This window comes from Takifugu rubripes, chromosome 18 (assembly GCF_901000725.2).
Source record: "Takifugu rubripes chromosome 18, fTakRub1.2, whole genome shotgun sequence".
Classification (NCBI taxonomy): Eukaryota; Metazoa; Chordata; class Actinopteri; order Tetraodontiformes; family Tetraodontidae; genus Takifugu; species Takifugu rubripes.
In genome coordinates, this window is record NC_042302.1 from 207,262 (window position 1) to 224,658 (window position 17,397).

General features: G+C 46.5%; 1 protein-coding gene across 4 annotated transcripts; it reads right to left on the reverse strand.

The window, feature by feature from the left end:
- Window positions 1–6,327: 6,327 nt before the first annotated feature.
- LOC101065151 (protein bicaudal D homolog 1-like) lies at window positions 6,328–17,396 on the reverse strand. 4 transcript variants are annotated; one of them, XM_029825560.1, is made up of 12 exons: window positions 16,493–17,396; window positions 14,389–14,601; window positions 13,663–13,818; window positions 13,286–13,590; window positions 12,934–13,102; window positions 10,056–10,317; window positions 9,802–9,962; window positions 9,547–9,725; window positions 9,007–9,367; window positions 8,678–8,872; window positions 8,446–8,597; window positions 6,328–8,283 (listed from the first exon to the last, which is right to left on the reverse strand). In XM_029825560.1, exons 1-12 carry the CDS (start codon window positions 16,712–16,714, stop codon window positions 7,344–7,346), a joined length of 3,315 nt encoding a protein of 1,104 aa, XP_029681420.1. In that variant the 5' UTR covers window positions 16,715–17,396; the 3' UTR covers window positions 6,328–7,343. The 4 variants fall into 4 exon arrangements, with proteins under 4 accessions (XP_029681420.1, XP_029681421.1, XP_029681419.1 ...); XM_029825561.1 differs by adding an exon at window positions 15,244–15,590 and having other exon boundaries at window positions 9,802–10,317; window positions 16,493–16,620; XM_029825559.1 differs by having other exon boundaries at window positions 9,802–10,317; window positions 13,663–13,815.
- Window position 17,397: the final 1 nt, after the last annotated feature.

Here is a 17,397-nt window from a genome sequence, read left to right on the forward strand (position 1 = left end):
CCCACCACCTCCACCGAGTCCAGGGGACATCCCAGGACAGAGCTGGCCCTCCTCACCAGTCCATCTCCTCCTGTCCCTGTGCGTGATGTTACTGGACCAGCAGACTATCCCATAAAAGATGGCTGATCCCACCACAGAGTCATAGAAAGTCCTCAGGAGTGGTCCCTGCACACCAAAAGACCTCAGCCTCCTGAGCAGGAACAGTCTGCTGTTGCCCTTCTTGACAAGGGCGTCTGTGTTGTGTGTCCAGTCCAGGTTATTGTTTAGGTGAACACCCAGGTACTTATAGGACTTCACAACGTCGATGTCCATTCCCAGGATGTTCACTGGGGCAGGTGAGGGGGTTGTTACACCTGCGGAAATCCGCCACCAGCTCCTTGGTTTTATTGGCGTTGATCTAGAGGTTGTTCCACAGGCTCCAGTCCACAAAGTCCTGAATGAGTTCTCTGTACTCCGTATCGTCCCCGTCCGTGATGAGGCCGACAGCAGCAGAGTCGTCAGAGAACTTCTGGAGGTGACATGAAGATGTGCTGTATGAGAAGTCCGCGGTGTAGAGGGTGAACAGGAAAGGAGCCAGAACTGTTCCCTGCGGGACACCAGTGCTTCAGAGAAGCCGATCTGACTCGGAGCCCTTCACCCTCACAAACTGTGGTCTTTGTGTGAGGTAGTCCAGGATCCATGTTGTGAGGTGGTGATCCACCCCAGCTACCTCCAGTTCGTCCCCCAGCAGCCTGGGCTGGATGGTGTTGAATGCACTGGAGAAATCAAAAAACATGATCCTCACAATGCTTCCAGCCTTCTCCAGGTGAGTGAGGGAGGTGTGGAGGAGGTAGATGACGGCATCAACCACCCGCGACCTTGGGCTGGTAGGCGAACTGCAGCAGGTCCATGAAGAAGCTCACCAACGGGTGCAGATGGATGAGGACGAGTCTCTCCAGCATCTTCATCAGATGAGACGTCAGAGCTACTGGCCCGTAGCTGTTGAGCTCCTTGGTGCAGTGTCTTCGGCACTGGGACGATGCAGGACGTCTTCCATAGCTAACATGATGCTGATGTCATTTTCACCTAGGACTCCAGGATCCACCCAGTCCTGCAGTCCTGGGGAGGACACGGCCATGATGTTGGACTTGGTGGAGAACTCTCCTTCAGAGAAACGCAGCACAGCGCGATGGCTCGAGGCGCAGGACGCACGAGTTTGAGTCGCAGCAAAACGATGGAAATGTTCTCGGAAACATTTGTGTTGTTTGGTTGAAATTGTGTTTAGATACCGGAACTACAGTGATTTTGAGAGGAGAGAAGAGAGACGGCTGCTTGTTGGGGACAATCGGAATAAGACGCTTAATGATGAGTCATGATCGACATATCATCTATGTAGTAACGATCTACATAGTATATGAATGAGCTATATAATAATGATCTATATAATAATGCTCTATATGGTATATTAAGGAGCTATATAGTGACGATTGTTAGATTGCTATATTCTCAAGTGTGTCACTGCTGATCCACGTGTTCCCTGAATGAAGACTTTAAGGAGAAAAATGCCAATTTCAAACTGTATTTAGCAAATAACTGTATTTAGCAAAACCCTACAATAACAGTCAATTGCCAGGGCATGAAGTCTGACAACCTAACTATCCCTTGGCCCAGTCTTTTAAAGAAACACATATGTAAATTATTGATGCTAATTCAGTCCAATCCAGTCCTTCTGCTTGGATGACCTCGTCTTCTTCCAGTTCCATTGGATGCTGGTACAGTCCTTGTTCTCCGTTGTTTCCCAGATAGACAGGTATTCTTTAAGCCTTAAAGAATACAATGGGCCAGATTCACGAAGCGTTCTTACGAACAAATTTGTTCTTAAGTCCCACTTACGAACAGTTGACGAAGATTGTGGCATTCACCAATTTCTTCTTATCCTGGATTTATTCGTAGGTAAGAACAAATCCTACGAACACTCAGGAGTACTCTTGCGCACATTTCAGTGCCGACATGTTGGCATGGTTGTGTTTTCTTCTCTTGTGCAGTTCAATAAAATTCAATATTACAATGATAATTCTGTCATATTTATTTATTTATTTGTTTATTTCCTATTTTTGGTGATTTACGGAGAATTTTAAAATTACGTAAATGTGCCAATGACTTAACATTAATCAACCAAATTGGAAACCATGCCAAAACTGTCTTTTTATTTGATTTTATCTTGATTTATTTTATTAGGGGATCGAGGATATGCCCTGGTTGTTGACACCACTGACCAACCCTCAGACTCCACAGGAGTTTTATTCAATCAGATGCATGCGCGCAGTCGCTCCACCATTGAACGCACCATCGGCATGTTAAAGGGGCGCTGGATGTGTTTGGACACAGAGCCACGACCCCGTGAGGATGTGCGTCCTGACGCAATGATGGGGCCAGACTGCAGGCACGCGGTTCACGTTCGAGCGCGATTAATTGCCCGTTTGTGAATAAAATGCATTATTGTCACAATCCGAGCACAGCTTTTACACGTTTATTTTTTTTACATTCTTCTTTTTTTTACATTCTCGTTGATTTCTTTAAGCGTGTTGGCTATAGTCATCAGGGTTGAGGCAATTTTATCAAGCGTGTTAGCCATCCTTTCTTGATTGTTCAACACGGCGTCAGTAATCAGGCGTGGAGAGGCAAGCTTTGGGCATTTCGCTTTGGGCATTTCGCTGCTTTTTGCTCTGTCTACAGGGTCCTGCTGCAGTTCCTTTTATGGGCATTAGTGGGCGGTGACTTATGCTAATCGTATGTTAATTAGACTCACCTGGCACGCGCTTTCAACTTACGAACAGATGGCATTCATCAATCTAAGAACACAGCTGCGAACAATTCTGGGGCTTACGAACGCGTTGATGAATCCGACGTAGGGTTTTCTTAAAAAACTTCTTAATAACAACTTAAGAAAGAATCTAAGAAGATTCTTAAGAACATATTGGTGAATCTGGCCCAATATTCGGCGCCATTATGAAACTCAGCACTGGCTGCGAAAATCTTGTCCATGTTTGGGACAATCTATAGTTGTGACCAAGTTTTCTCACTAATGAATATTAATAAAATGACGCTGCGCTCAAAGCTCACACATAAGCACTTAAATGAGATTCTGAAATTGGCTGCTTCTCAGGACATGATGCCTAATATTGATGCACTTGTGCAGGGTAAACGACGCCAAGTTTCAGGGGCAAATACTAAGCAAGATGAGTAATTGCTCTGAAAGTTATTCATTTGTTCAAATTGCTTTCAAGATGTTGAAAAAACAGTGGGCCCGATTCACCAATATGTTCTTACGAATCTTCTTAGATTCTTTCTTAAGTTGTCCTTAAGAAGTTTTTTAAGAAAACCCTACGTCGGATTCATCAACGCGTTCGTAAGCCCCAGAATTGTTCGCAGCTGTGTTCTTAGATTGATGAATGCCATCTGTTCGTAAGTTGAAAGCGCGTGCCAGGTGAGTCTAATTAACATACGATTAGCATAGGTCACCGCCCACTAATGCCCATAAAAGGAACTGCAGCAGGACCCTGTAGACAGAGCAAAAAGCAGCCAAATGCCCAAAGCGAAATGCCCAAAGCTTGCCTCTCCACGCCTGATTTCTGACGCCGTGTTGAACAATCAAGAAAGGATGGCTAACACGCTTGATAAAATTGCCTCAACCCTGATGACTATAGCCAACACGCTTAAAGAAATCAACGAGAATGTAAAAAAAAGAATGTAAAAAAAAAAATAAACGTGTAAAAGCTGTGCTCGGATTGTGACAATAATGCATTTTATTCACAAACGGGCAATTAATCGCGCTCGAACGTGAACCGCGTGCCTGCAGTCTGGCCCCATCATTGCGTCAGGACGCACATCCTCACGGGGTTGTGGCTCAGTGTCCAAACACATCCAGCGCCCCTTTAACGTGCCGATGGTGCGTTCAATGGTGGAGCGACTGCGCGCATGCATCTGATTGAATAAAACTCCTGTGGAGTCTGAGGGTTGGTCAGTGGTGTCAACAACCAGGGCATATCCTCGATCCCCTAATAAAATAAATCAAGATAAAATCAAATAAAAAGACAGTTTTGGCATGGTTTCCAATTTGGTTGATTAATGTTAAGTCATTGGCACATTTACGTAATTTTAAAATTCTCCGTAAATCACCAAAAATAGGAAATAAATAAATATGACAGAATTATCATTGTAATATTGAATTTTATTGAACTGCACAAGAGAAGAAAACACAACCATGCCAACATGTCGGCACTGAAATGTGCGCAAGAGTACTCCTGAGTGTTCGTAGGATTTGTTCTTACCTACGAATAAATCCAGGATAAGAAGAAATTGGTGAATGCCACAATCTTCGTCAACTGTTCGTAAGTGGGAATTAAGAACAAATTTGTTCGTAAGAACGCTTCGTGAATCTGGCCCAGTGTTTTTAAGTTCCACAAGGCTGTGACTAAATGTTTTGCAACATTGTTACTTAAATAAATGTTAAACTAAGACTTACTTAGTTACTAAGTAAAAGTGTTGTTAAAATTGCACATACTTTTTTAAGTTCTTAGGTTGTTCATAATGTATTTAGTAAAAGCAAAATTCATTTAATAAAGATTTTTTATAATTGACTTCTTCTTTGCACTAATTATTAGTATTAGTGACTAATAAGAAAGAAAGAATATCCAAGGTAGTTTTCTATGTCAACTGGACTGGGTTTCTTCTCTTGAAGACGTTTCGCCTTCTATCCAGAAGGCTTCTTCAGTTCTGAAATCGCTGGGGAGAGAGCTTGAAAATATATAGCCCCTGTGGACCATTGGCATGTTAATGATCTGGGTGGTCACCTGACAGTCGTTGGCAGGGTCGTTGGTCGGGTCGTTCACCTAGTTTCTGTTGAGGTGTCTCCCCTTTGTCTGCTGGATCACATGGTGGTGAGTCACTGGGTCTCCTGGAATGGTGTGAATGAAGAAAGAATAGAAAGAAAAAAGTGGGCTTATTGTTAGTTCTATGTAATTTTGCAATGAGTTTACTGGCCCGGCCCACTTGAGATCAGATTAAGCTGTATTCGGCCCCCAGACCAAAATGAGTTTGACACCCTTGTCCTAGAACCTTGTCCCACAGGCCTCAGGTAGCTTTGCTCTGGTCAGTCAGCTGATCATTAAAGTTTCATTATCTTCGAATTTCAAACCTGACAACAAATGATTTCTGTCACAGCTGCGGGAAATCATGCCTGTGAGTTGCTTCACCCCGCGCACCTGTTGTGCATCAGGACACTAATGAGCCCCCTTCTTAATCCCTGGAGGCACACCTGCTCCCTGCCAGATCGTTATTCGCGTTCAGATGACTTTCCAGCGTTTTCCTGTTTGGCTGCCTGCCCGGTTCCGACCTTGCCTCTTCCTGACTATTCTGTTTTGCCTGCTCCCCAGTAAACTGTCTGCCTGATCTCGACCTTGCCTGTCCCGGACTGTTCTGTTCTGCTCGATCCCCAGAGAATCCTGTCTGTTGTCTGTTTCTGACAATAAAGCGGTGTTCAGCCAGACTCGTGTGTCGCATTTGGGTTCTTATCTGGTTCCTGACAGATTTCATGTGTATTTAACTGAACATTATTAACTTTGGAAACATTTCATGATGCCAACAGACTCAACAAACTCATTAAAAAGGCAGGGTCTGTTGTTGGCTGAAATCTTGCAAATTTGGACGAGGTGGTGAGGGACAGGATGGTGTTGAAATTGCGGACAATCATGGACAATCCCTCCCACCCCCTCCATAACACAGTGGACAAACTGAGAAGCAGCGTCAGCAACAGACTCCTGCAGCCTCGCTGCTCTAAGGAACGCTACAGGAAGTCCTTCCTGCCGTCCGCCATTAAACTCTATAATTCATCCAAACCCACTCAACAACAATAATTGTTTAATGTTTATGTTGTAATTTTTTTTCTTCTATATTTATGTATATATTCTTATATGTATATATTTATATATATGCTTATAATATGTGCTGTATATATGCGTTCTAATCTTATTTGTATTTATTTATTCTGTTTCTGTACTTTGTAAATACAAAACCTAGTCTACAGTTATATTGATCCACGTTAGGCTGCTACTACAATTCAATTTCCCTACGGGGATGAATAAAGTACATCTTGAATCTTGAATTTCATGTTCTAATGCTAAATTAGGATTAAAACTTTGACCTCTTCCATCAGCACCGTGGGGTTATGTCCTCAGAAAAGAGGAGAATAATGTGGCAGCCAGAGTTCAACACGGTGGAGGTTCCATGATGGTCTGAGGTTCCAGCCCCTGAGGAATGACACATAGAAACAAAGGACAACCAAGGCTCTTGCTTCACACATGTGATCCAGGAGTTTTTAATCTTTTAATCCTAATAAATGACTACAATCGGTCGTCACAAATGATGTTCTTCACAGATTAAAACACCAACGTACGAAGGGATGGAACCTTTGCATTCGTGGACAGGCGGCTGGAGCAGCCGCTCAGGACAGCATGGTAGTAATACCGCTCTACTCTGGAATGGCTTTGTAATAACAGGTGTTACAACAGAAATGATGTGACATGAAACTGAAATGTTCGTGTACTTGCATTCTTTATATGCAGCATATAAAAACCTTAATCACATCCATTTAAACAAGTAGGTGTGAAACTAATAGGAGAAGGAAGTGTTTGTACCCGGCAGACGTCTCCCCTGTTCACCCCCCTCTTCTCATAAAAGGGTCCCGCCCCCTACTGTTCACCTGTTTACCTTCTACTGAACTGAGCTGTGATCAGAACTCGTTAGTAAAAAGATATTACAAAGAACTCGGAAAAAAGAGGAGAGAAGCTGTTGAGGAACCTGAGGTTTTTTTCCCGTTTCTTTTCCACCATGTTGTCGGTCCTGTCAGAAAAATATTGACATGATTTGTAAGATTTGAGTTCTGTCCACACAAAAGCGTGAGACGTCTGTACAAACTGAGCTCTACCCTACATATGCTTCATATTAAGGTGCTCGGTACCACTTGGGTAAGTTGCAGTTGGTTTTATGCTGAATATAGACGTTTAAGGGGTTAAGACCTTTCGTAGTCAAGAAAAGGTGCATCACATGTCCAGTAAATGGTGGCTAATCATTACACTAGTGTGTCTCAAGAGACTAAAAAGAATTGTGAAAAATTCAGTGGTAGCTCCTTTGGAGCCGTCAGGCCGGCTAATTCTACATCCCTGAGCAAGGACACTGGTCATTCAGTCTAAGCTTAGGCACAGGAAAACTGGAAAGCAATCTGCCCTCTTCTCTGTCAGCCCAAACTCCCCCTCTGACCAAAGAAGAGACGATGGGAGCTGCAGTCCGGGGCTTCCAGCAAGGCATCAGTGCTGAGGACGGTAGGAGCTGTAATATCTAGGATAGAGCGGCGTGTAATGAGAAGAGTGGCCATAGGAGCTGGAGGTGCTGGGGCTGAGGTAGGAGCTAGATGACGCAAAACCAGAAGAGGAGCTGTAGTAGGTGGAGGGGTAAGAAGGGGAGGAGAGAGGAGTGTTTAAGCCAGAAGGACGAGCCAAGGTGGACACGGGGCGGTTTCTGGGCGAGAGGCTCCATGTCAATCGTCTGACACCCTGAAGAGGGGACCGATATGGAGAGGAAGGAGCCGATCCTGGTTGACTTTGTCTTGGGGTGGTGGATGTGTGAGAGGCGTATGAGTCTGGGCTGTAGTGCCGCAACAGGCCACTGCTATGTAGGGGCACTTGAGACAGGTTGGAGTCAACCGCATGTGTCCTCATCCCCAAACTCCACTGAGAGTGACACTCCCTTGGAGGAGGTGTAGATGGTGTTTCACTTGAGAAATAGGAGGAGGGGGTCCCCGGTAGCGGTGATTTCTCCGGTGCAGCTGCACCACCTGAAGAGGTATTCAGTGGTGAGGAAGGATGGCATGTGTGTGAAGTAGGGGAGACGACAGTGACAGCAGATGAAACCACATCAGCTGGGCTAATGGATGCTGCAGGATCAGCAGGAACCTTTGGTGCAGGAGCAGTAAGGCCTGAAGAGGAAAGGCCAGCTGAGTCTAAATTGGACACCTGGGTGCAAGCTGCAGGATTGATTTTGGGGTTGCTGGTCTTCCTGCGATTCAGTCTAACCCCATGGCTATGGCTGGTCAGCTCTTGATCGAAAGCCAGGTCCTCCAGGCGCTGGGTGAGGGCCAGTTTCTGCTGGATAGCCATGCGCAGGAGGGAGTTCAGCGTCTTCTTCTCGTCCTCGGCAGCAGCCAGCTGCCTCTGCATTTCATCCAGCTGGATCACATATTCGTCACACCTGAGGGAGGGAAAACGTAGACTCAACTGGGTGCCAGCACAGAGGTGACCTCAAAGATAGATTTCATCTTATTTAGAACCGAGCACAGTTGCCTTGTGTTTGGCTGACTTAGTTCAGCAGTCACATGACTTTCTGTAGAACCCAACCCTGTTTATTGCTGACCTAGTTGCAAACATGGCCCGCACAGAGGAGAAGGTGGCAGCGTCCTCCTTTAGGTCCTTCAGCTCGTTCCTGAGTTTCTTCATGGTGTCGGTCACCATGGATTTCTCTGCCTCGTACTTGCTCTTCAGGTTGGCCAGAGCGCCCTCTGCTGCCTACAAGAAAACACACATAGAGATAACCGAGTGTGTTGTTTCTCCCTTCCAACTTCAATCAAATGCAGGTCTGGGCTCACCTGTTTGTTAGCCTTCAGCACCAGTCTGAGGGTCGCTATCTGCTCTGTCTTTGTGCTGAGCACAGCCTTGAGTTTCATCATTTCCTCCATGCAGCTTTCTTTATCCCGGTCTAGGAGAGGGGCCAGTTCCCTGGCTGCAGCTCTCTGTCTGGAGAGCTGCAGAGACCTGTCCACAGCCCGCTGGAGGTGCTTCACCTGGGGAGTAAGACATGAACAAATAAGAGGACAAAATAGGTTTTATCCACAACCACGTCAACTCTTCAGAGGTGTGTTCCCCTGGCAGAGATGATAATCAGAGGAAGTAGGCGCAAGCATTTCAAGAACTCTACCTGGTCTCTGATGATTGCATTGAGATTGTAGATGTTCATGGGCTCCCTGCGGAGCTCGCCAGCTGGTTCCAGGGCAGGAGATGACGATGAGGAGGAGGAGGAGGAGGCGCTAATGCTGGGTGAGCTGGGTGGTGGTGTACACGGCGTGTGGTGAACATCCCTGTCCACCTCCTTCTCCTCTCTTCCTCCATCCCCAGATAAGCTCTCCTTGGATGGGGAGTCCTGTGACTCCTCAGGAGCAGAGAGTGTTGAGGAGGCTGTGGCCAGTCGCCTGGCAAGGCGTGGTGTGAGAAGAATTCTGCTGCTGTCTGATGACATCGCTTTAAGACTGGCATTGAGGCCCCTGAGTCCCCTGCCCTGTCTGAAGGGAACCAAAAGTTGAGTGAGGACAACATCAATCGCAGAACAAGCTTGTTTTTGTTGTTTTGGGTTTTTAGGATCTTAAAGAGCTGATAAAGTAAAACTATGTACTGAATCGAGAGTAAACAACTGTAAGATGGTGGCCATCTTAAGAGCTGAACACCTCTGGAGCAAACAGACCTGTAGTAGTCCAGCATCACCCGGTTGGGTGTTTCATTGTTGCACAGACAGACGTGATGGTACAGCTGCGCGAGCTCCTCGCTCAGCATCACCAGCTCGTCCTGAGCTGCATTCAAGGCCACCTGGCTCTCCCCACTTATGGCCAGAGCTTTGTGTAGCTCTGATTCCTGGTTGGATATCTACGAGAAGGAGGACATGCTTTGACTCTTCAACTACCTTCTGTTGAGTCAGTCACAGTCAGAAGAATGGGGTTACCTTCTGCTGGGCCTCTTGATAGCTCTGCTCCAATGAGGAAAGCTTCCTCCTCAGCTTTTCAAGCTGATCAGTGGGCCTGGGTTTATCATCTCCTGCTCTTTCTGCACACTCGGCCAGTCTATCTTTGAGGGCTTTCACTTCTGCCTTCAGCTCCACCACCTCTGTCACAGCCACACGGTACTTGCATTGCAGAATCTCCAAACTTGGATTCTGGTAAGAAAATATCTGACTTTTGCTGAAAGTCTCTCCCTCACCCGTTCCTCCATGCTCCCCAGACTGCTCCTCTTCACCCTGGCCCAGCTGCCGCAGAGCCTCATTGTGAAGCTGAGAGGTGGGACTGGTTTGAGCTTCCTGGTTTGAATGGGTTGTTTTTTGCTGCGAACGGTGAAGGGTGATGCTTTTCTTGCTGAGGAGAAGCATCTTCTCATGTTGCTCATTTAAGGCCCCCTGGGTATGATGGAGCTGAGTCTGGGACTCCTGCAGGCTGGTCATCAGAGCTGCGTTCTCACACTCTACCTGTGCAAAAAAATATGTTTTTTTCTTTTATTCATATGCACAATGATTAAACACAAAAACTAGATTTAATGATACAAAGAGTTATTTGTATCATTAAATATAGTTTTATATCTATGAATATATAGCTATGAAATCCTGCGGGTCCCAAACTGAATTCCCTCCGGCCCCTGGCTTGGCCTACATATTCTGTCCATAAATATTATACAAAGGGCAGCCCTGCCGAAGTCCAACATACACCGGAAATGGGTCTGACTTACTGACGGCAATCCAAACACAGCTCCTGCTTCAATCGTACAGAGATCGAATGGCCCTTAGCAGAGGGCCCCAGTCCCCATACTTGTGGAGCACCCCCCGTCACAGGATACCTGTTGGGGACACAGTCCAATGCTTTTTCCAGATCAATAAAACACATGGTGTCTGGTTGAACAAACTCCCATAACCTTCAAACACCCTGTGGAGGGTATTTGGAGGCTAATCCAGTTTTCCACTGCCAGGATGAAAAAGACATTGTTCCTCCTGAAACCATGGTCCGACAATCAGCTGAATTCTCCTCTCTAGTACACTGAAGTAGACCTTCCCTCTGAGGCTAAAGGTGTGATTCCCCCTATAGTCGGAACACACCGTCCAGTCTCCCTTGATTTGCCACTCCAGAGGCACCGTTCCGAAATGCCACATGATGCTGCACAGGCGTGTCAACCAAGGCAGCCCTACAACAGCCAGGTATTCGAGGTGGATCTCATCTATCCCCAACGCTTTGTCACCGATGGAGGATGATGGAGTCCACCTCAGAGTCCCCCGCCTCTGCTTCCTCGGTGGAAGGTGTATCAATGGGATTGAGGAGCTCCTCGAAGTATTTCTGTCTCCAGGACAGTGCACAGTGTCCACAACCAGGTGCCCACTACCCGGCTATGGGTTTTCTGCCACGAATGGCACCAGAGACCGTGCGTCCACAGCTTAAAGCTGCCATGTTAACAATGGAGGCAGAGAACATGCTCAACGCTGACTCAATGTCCCTAGCCTCCCTCGGAATCTGGGAGAAGCTCTTCCAGAGGTGGGACTTGAGGACCTCCCTGACAGAGAGCTCAGCCAGATATTCCCAAAAGAACTTCTTAATGCATTTGGGTCTGCTCGGTCTGTCCAACTTTCTCCCTTTTAGCCCTATAGCCACAGTTTTGATCTGAGAATTGAGTCGTCGTGGCCCCCAGCCACAACTGGCACCCAAACCACATTGCACCAGCCCCTCATAGATCTTCCTGCAGGTGGTGAGCTTACTGGAAGGTGGACCCGCGTCGCCATTTTGGGCTGAGCTCGGTCAGGTCCCGTGGGCGGAGGCCTGGCCACCAGGAGCTTGCCTATAAGCCCCAACCCCAGACCTGGTTCCAGAGTGGGTTAACGGCAATCCAGGTGACGTAAACATCCTTGCTGTTATGTTTGTTGTCATGGTGGGTAGATGAAACACCTTTGGTCTGGCCCGTCACCTAAGACCATGCCATGGGAGACCCTATCAGGGGCATAACAGCCCTTGACAATTTACCTCCCAGGATCATTGGGGCACACAATAATAGAAATGGGTGTGTAGTTGTTAAAAACCCTGGGTTCACATTCCTCAAAGAGAGATCAGACCTTTGCTGCATCACAGGATCACAGGTTTGCCAAAGAACAGACGTGCATCCTTTCACAGCTTAACCTTAATTTCATCCTGACTTGCTGCTGAATATTGGGATTTACAATAATGGTGATCACTTTGTTCACTGTAGGACATTCAGAATGACAGACCAATAAATAGTCTCTGTGGGATTATTAGATGGTCAGACCTAATGGAGAGTCTGCACTGCTCATCCCTAAACTTGGATAGGAACTTTGCAGGCACCTTTTCCTTTTCAATAGTTCACTAATAATAAATATAAATATCAATTTTGAGGCTCAAAAGTGGACGGCTCTCATTTCTTACGTCTACAACAGATGAATAAAAGATGATTTTTTTCATTGGTGTCATAAACCTCATCCCGATTTACCTTTTCAACCATTCCTGGAAAGCTTTTTTGATGTTATCTTTGTTAAACTTGCAGAAACTTGTTCTGACATTTGGAACCTTCTGTTTGAAACTTTTGTTACAGTGATATGAAATAAAAGAAAGTTTACTGGCTAATCAAAGGTATGAGATAAAATGTTTTGGCTGCCAGTGGCTGTTTCACAGGTCACTCTAGTTGGCTTGTCAATAAGAGTAAAAAATAGGAAGAAGAAGTAAGACATTTAGGAAATGAACAGTCTCAGAACAATTCTCATAATCTAGGAGTTTGATGATGATGATAACTTTATGTTGACAACATCAAGTGAAGCAGTGAGTGTTATAATCAGCCCTGTCTGTGGAGAAAACAAAGGATTCTTCTTTTTCTTCAGACTCCATGTAGACCTTGTGCTGCTGATCACATTTTAGTCAGGGTAGGGGTTGGGGTTGGGTTAGGAGTACGGGTTGGGGTAGGAGTAGAGGTAGGGTTTGGGTTAGGGGTAGGGGTTAGTTCCTTATTATCAGAATGTTTCATGAGCAGTCTTGGATCCCTCAGTAGCGGTTGAGCTAGTCAACATTTTTTCAACTGGAAAGACTGAAAAACTCACTGTCACCAGCTGTTGCTTGAGTTTCTGGATCTCCGGCAGGTTCATCTCACTGAAGAGGTCTGATTTGATGTTGCCCTCACCTGTCCAACCTGGCCCTTGGTACTCTCCGTTAGTCCGGGATATCGGTCCTGAAGCTGATCCAGGACCATCCTGAAAGTGGCCGTTATACCTAACAGCAAAGTAAACCACAGGCTTTAGAACAGCTGTTTGGCTGATAAATATGTGGTCATCATAACACCACAAACAGGCAGCTTTAGTGGACCACACCACTGATGTAAAGACTAGCAGACATTCAGCTGTGGCGACATTATGATTAAATATGACTTGTCCTCCAACAGGGGGCGACGTTCACCTCAGTGGCTCCTCAGCATTCGGGGACTGCAGCGCGGTCGGGGTGGCACTGCCACTGGGTGGGGCCGAGGTGAATTTCAGGTGAGCGCTACCAGTGTACGCTACATCGCACATGTTCAGATGGTTGACCAGCTCTCGGCGCAGGTGGTTCTTCTGCTCACGCTCACTCTTCAGAGACTCCAGCGCCTCCTCCAGCTGACCATATGAGATGTCCTTCAAACGCACTGCATCCTGGAGCTGACAGTTCAGGACTTCTGTTTCCTCCTCCAGGACTTTGAGCTCGTGCTTCAGGCCCTCAAACTCCACCTAGAGGGGCAGGAAGAGGACTTTGTTGAGTCATGTATGTTTCAACAGCTGAATGGGCTCACTTATCTGTACCTGGTTCTGTTTGAGGGTTGATACCAGTTTCTGTAAGGAGATGTTCTCTTCCTCCAGCTCAGTGTAGTCCTGAAGGAGCCGGGACTCTCGTTCTTTGTACTCTCGGATCTCCTCCCTCATCCGGCAGCGCTGCAGCTCCAACATCTCCTTACTCTGCTGAGACAGTTCAGATGGAGCTGCTGTAACCAAAAGCTCAGAAACACGAGCACACACTATGGGAAGGGAATATTAAAGTCTGGGGCAGGGTTAGCATGTAGAATATTCCCAGACGTGGATTTGTTTCGATCCACCCTCATTAAGACCTACTTCATGGTAATGCAGTATGTTGGGCCAAAAATACTAAATATGCATTTGTCTAGTCTTTTATTTCAGCTAGAGAACAAAAACACAGTAATTCTGTGTTTGGATGAGGCCTCCTGCTCATTCCTGTCTGATGTTTGCTTCACGTTGAGCTGGTTGTTTCAGCTGAAGCTGCTTCACTCAATCAAAAACCTTGTTTTGAAAACTACTTTTTTCTTGTCTTGTTTTTCATACTCAAACTTCCCTGCCAGAGGGACATTTTGTTCCATCCTCATGGGACTGGTTCTTCTGAGGAGTAATGTTGGAGCACTGTGCTCACCAGTGACTACAGTTGCACATGTATGTCTTACGGGCCCTAAAAGTTGTTCATCAATTTTAATTTAACCTTAAACATAAGGGTGCCTAGTCCTAGCACATGTAGAGTACCTCTCTTAGCTCCTGCAGAACAGTACTTAGGTGCTCGTTGTCGGCCAAAGCGTTGGAGGCAGTGGCCCGGCAGTGCTTCATCTCTGCCTGGAGCTCCAGGAGGCGACCCCTGTAGTAGGTCTCCCTGGAAGCACACTCCTGCAACAGTGTCTCCTCATTGGTCTCCCCATCTTCCGCCACCTTACGCTGCACAGAGTAGGCCTGGCCAAAAGCCTGGAACAGAGAAGAAGCTAGTTATAGAGAACTGCTCTGATCATCATGAACATTAGAGTCTGACCCTGATCCAGAACAAGGCTTCATTCATTTAAAAGCCCTTCACAGCTTCCAGGAGTTTATTCCCAAGTCATCCACACACGTGACTGAAGTGTCTACGTATGTTCACGGATGTAAGGAAGCGTCAGTGTGTTTGAGCATCTGCATGTGTCCATAGAAGCTTTTGCTTCTTCTCATTCCTGAGCTCTCATGCTGGTCTTCTTCATATCTCAGTTTGAGGTCCGTAGGCGGTCCTGTAGTCATTATATTTAGATCTCAGCTTTGCTTCTCTTTGGTCAGCTCAGCCAGGAGGAGGAAGAGGAGGATGAGGATGAGGAAGAGCAAGACTTGACTTTATTAATCCCACAGAGAAGAAATTAGTGTTTTTCAGTCTGAATGAGAAGGAGGACGGACGCTGCTGGGATAAATCATTGATAGAAGAATCTATTTATATCACATGAGATCTGCTCTCCGTGGCCCCGTGTGTCTCACAAAGAAGACAGGTCAGGTCTGCTGCTGGTTCCCAACTGTGATCTCTTCAAACAAGAGGCATTTCTACAACAATAAGTTTAAAGAAATGACCCATTCAAGGTTTAATCTCACCTGGCGTGAATCCACAGCAGCGCTTTTCTTGCCTCAACACAGGAAGTGGAGGAACAGAGTTAGCATGCGGTCGTTATGTTGTCCGGCCCGTGTCTAACATGCATCCAAGTGCACAAGCGTCTCTTCTTCACCGTGCACGTTCACTCCAGGCCTCCATGTTGTGCCTCAGTGGACAAATATAATAAATGTCTTCTATATTGTCTTTCAGGTGGACACAGTCAGATCAGCCTCTCTCTTTGGAGCCTCGCCGTATTGATCAGGCCTTTATTTACTTCCTGCTGGCACGAGCGGACGGAGAAGAAGATAAAGGAGATTCTTTGTTCCAATGACGGTCCCTCATCCATCCACTCGGGTTAACAAAGAAGAAGAATGTCTCGTTATCAGGATCCATGTGGAGATTAGCCACACGCCACATCGTCTCATTATTACAATTGGAGAAAATGCTAAGTGCTAATGGCTGACCAGAGCTATGATTTAAAGACCTCTTTATGAGGTCAGACTAGAATCTAGTTTTTCTCCCTGTGGCGTCAGTCAATGATGGATTTACAGTAACTTGAACAAAAGAAAATAGGAAATGTTGAAATTTCAAGCTCACTCTTAAAATGACTCACATGTACTTAAATATCTGCTCTTCATCTAACGCCATTAATCTGAATTCTGGGTGTCAAAGGGTTTTGTTATCATGGCGTCTGTCTGTCTGTTTTGGGGTTGTTTTGACATGGTCGCTTATGTAATTGTCTATTGCAGGATTTGGAGATGTGAGGTTCGACTGTCTTCTTTGTCTGTTGTGTAACTTCGGGACTGAGCTGAAATTTCTCCATCGTTCTGATGCTTAACGCACCCGTGTTAATGAATGTGCTTTGACCCAATTCAATATGCTAAGAAGTGAAATGAAATAGTAACTAAGTTATTAAGAGTTGAGCGTATAAAGTCCTGCTGTGTTTTAGTTTATCAGTAAAGCTAATTGAAAATGTGATACTTGTGTTTTGTAATTTGATTACTATAATCAAAGCATGCCGAGTATTTTTCATGTGACTGCGTTTATTATGTTGGAGGTATTTAGGTCATTATGTAGAGGACTATCCAGAGTACTTATTCCATCATTATAGCCTCCATCCTTGCATATTCTTATAAAAGTGATTTATAATGTAAAAGATGTGAGCCATGGGCACCCCAGTCCCCTAGCCCTAACCATGAGTTAGCCCATGCTGGAGATGACTCAGCTCCTTCTTGGAGGAGCGGACCTTACCTCCTGCAGCTGTTCAAGCTCCAGCCGAAGCACCTCCTGCTCGGCCTCCAGTTCTCCGCACTGCTGTTTGAGCCTCTGGTTCTCCTCCAGGACCACCAGCCCACACTCCGCCGCTCGGATCTTCTCTCGGTTGGCCTCCACCAGCTCCCGGCTCAGACGCTCCACCTCAGCGCGGCAGTGCTGCGCCGTTTCCACGCATCCGGCTCCACCTGCGGCCATCATCCCCTGTCCTGTCCTGTCCTGTCCTGTCCTCCCGATGGAGGGGCGGGGGAGAACTAGACGACAGCCCCGCAGCACCCCCGAGGATTCTCAGCGCAGCTTCAGAGCCGACGGTCAGAACAAAGGACCTCAGGAAACAATAGAAGCCGTCCCATTACTGGACCACTGGCAGCACCCTCGGCCGCAGCCTGGTGATGCAGCGGCTCGTCTTACGCATCCTCTCCCCTCCCTCCGCTCTGCATTTTTGCTTATTCACCGGTGTCGGGGCGCCACTGCTGCCTGGTGCCGCGGAGCAAGGCATACTGGCTTCCTCGGAGCAGATGCGCACAGGTCGGAGAGCGGCCAGAGAAGGAGCGGTACTGACATGCGCCCTGAAGACCGTCATCTCATCGGCTGGGGAACGTGTTAGACGTCCCCAGGCTCCACCGGAAAGGCTCCTTTAATCAAGATATCAACCCTAAAAAAGCGACGGCCAATATTTATTCACTTGAGGTGTGACTGACGAATGAAAAGACGAAGGTTTTGACTCTTCAGAGTCATCAAAAAAACGGGAAATTGTGAATGTATGGCAAAAGAAACGAGTATAATAAAAAATAAACAATTGCACGAATGAGCAGTTTAAGATTCGACACCATCTCTGATCATTTGAATGAAAACTAGAAGCTCATCCTTGATATTAAAGACAT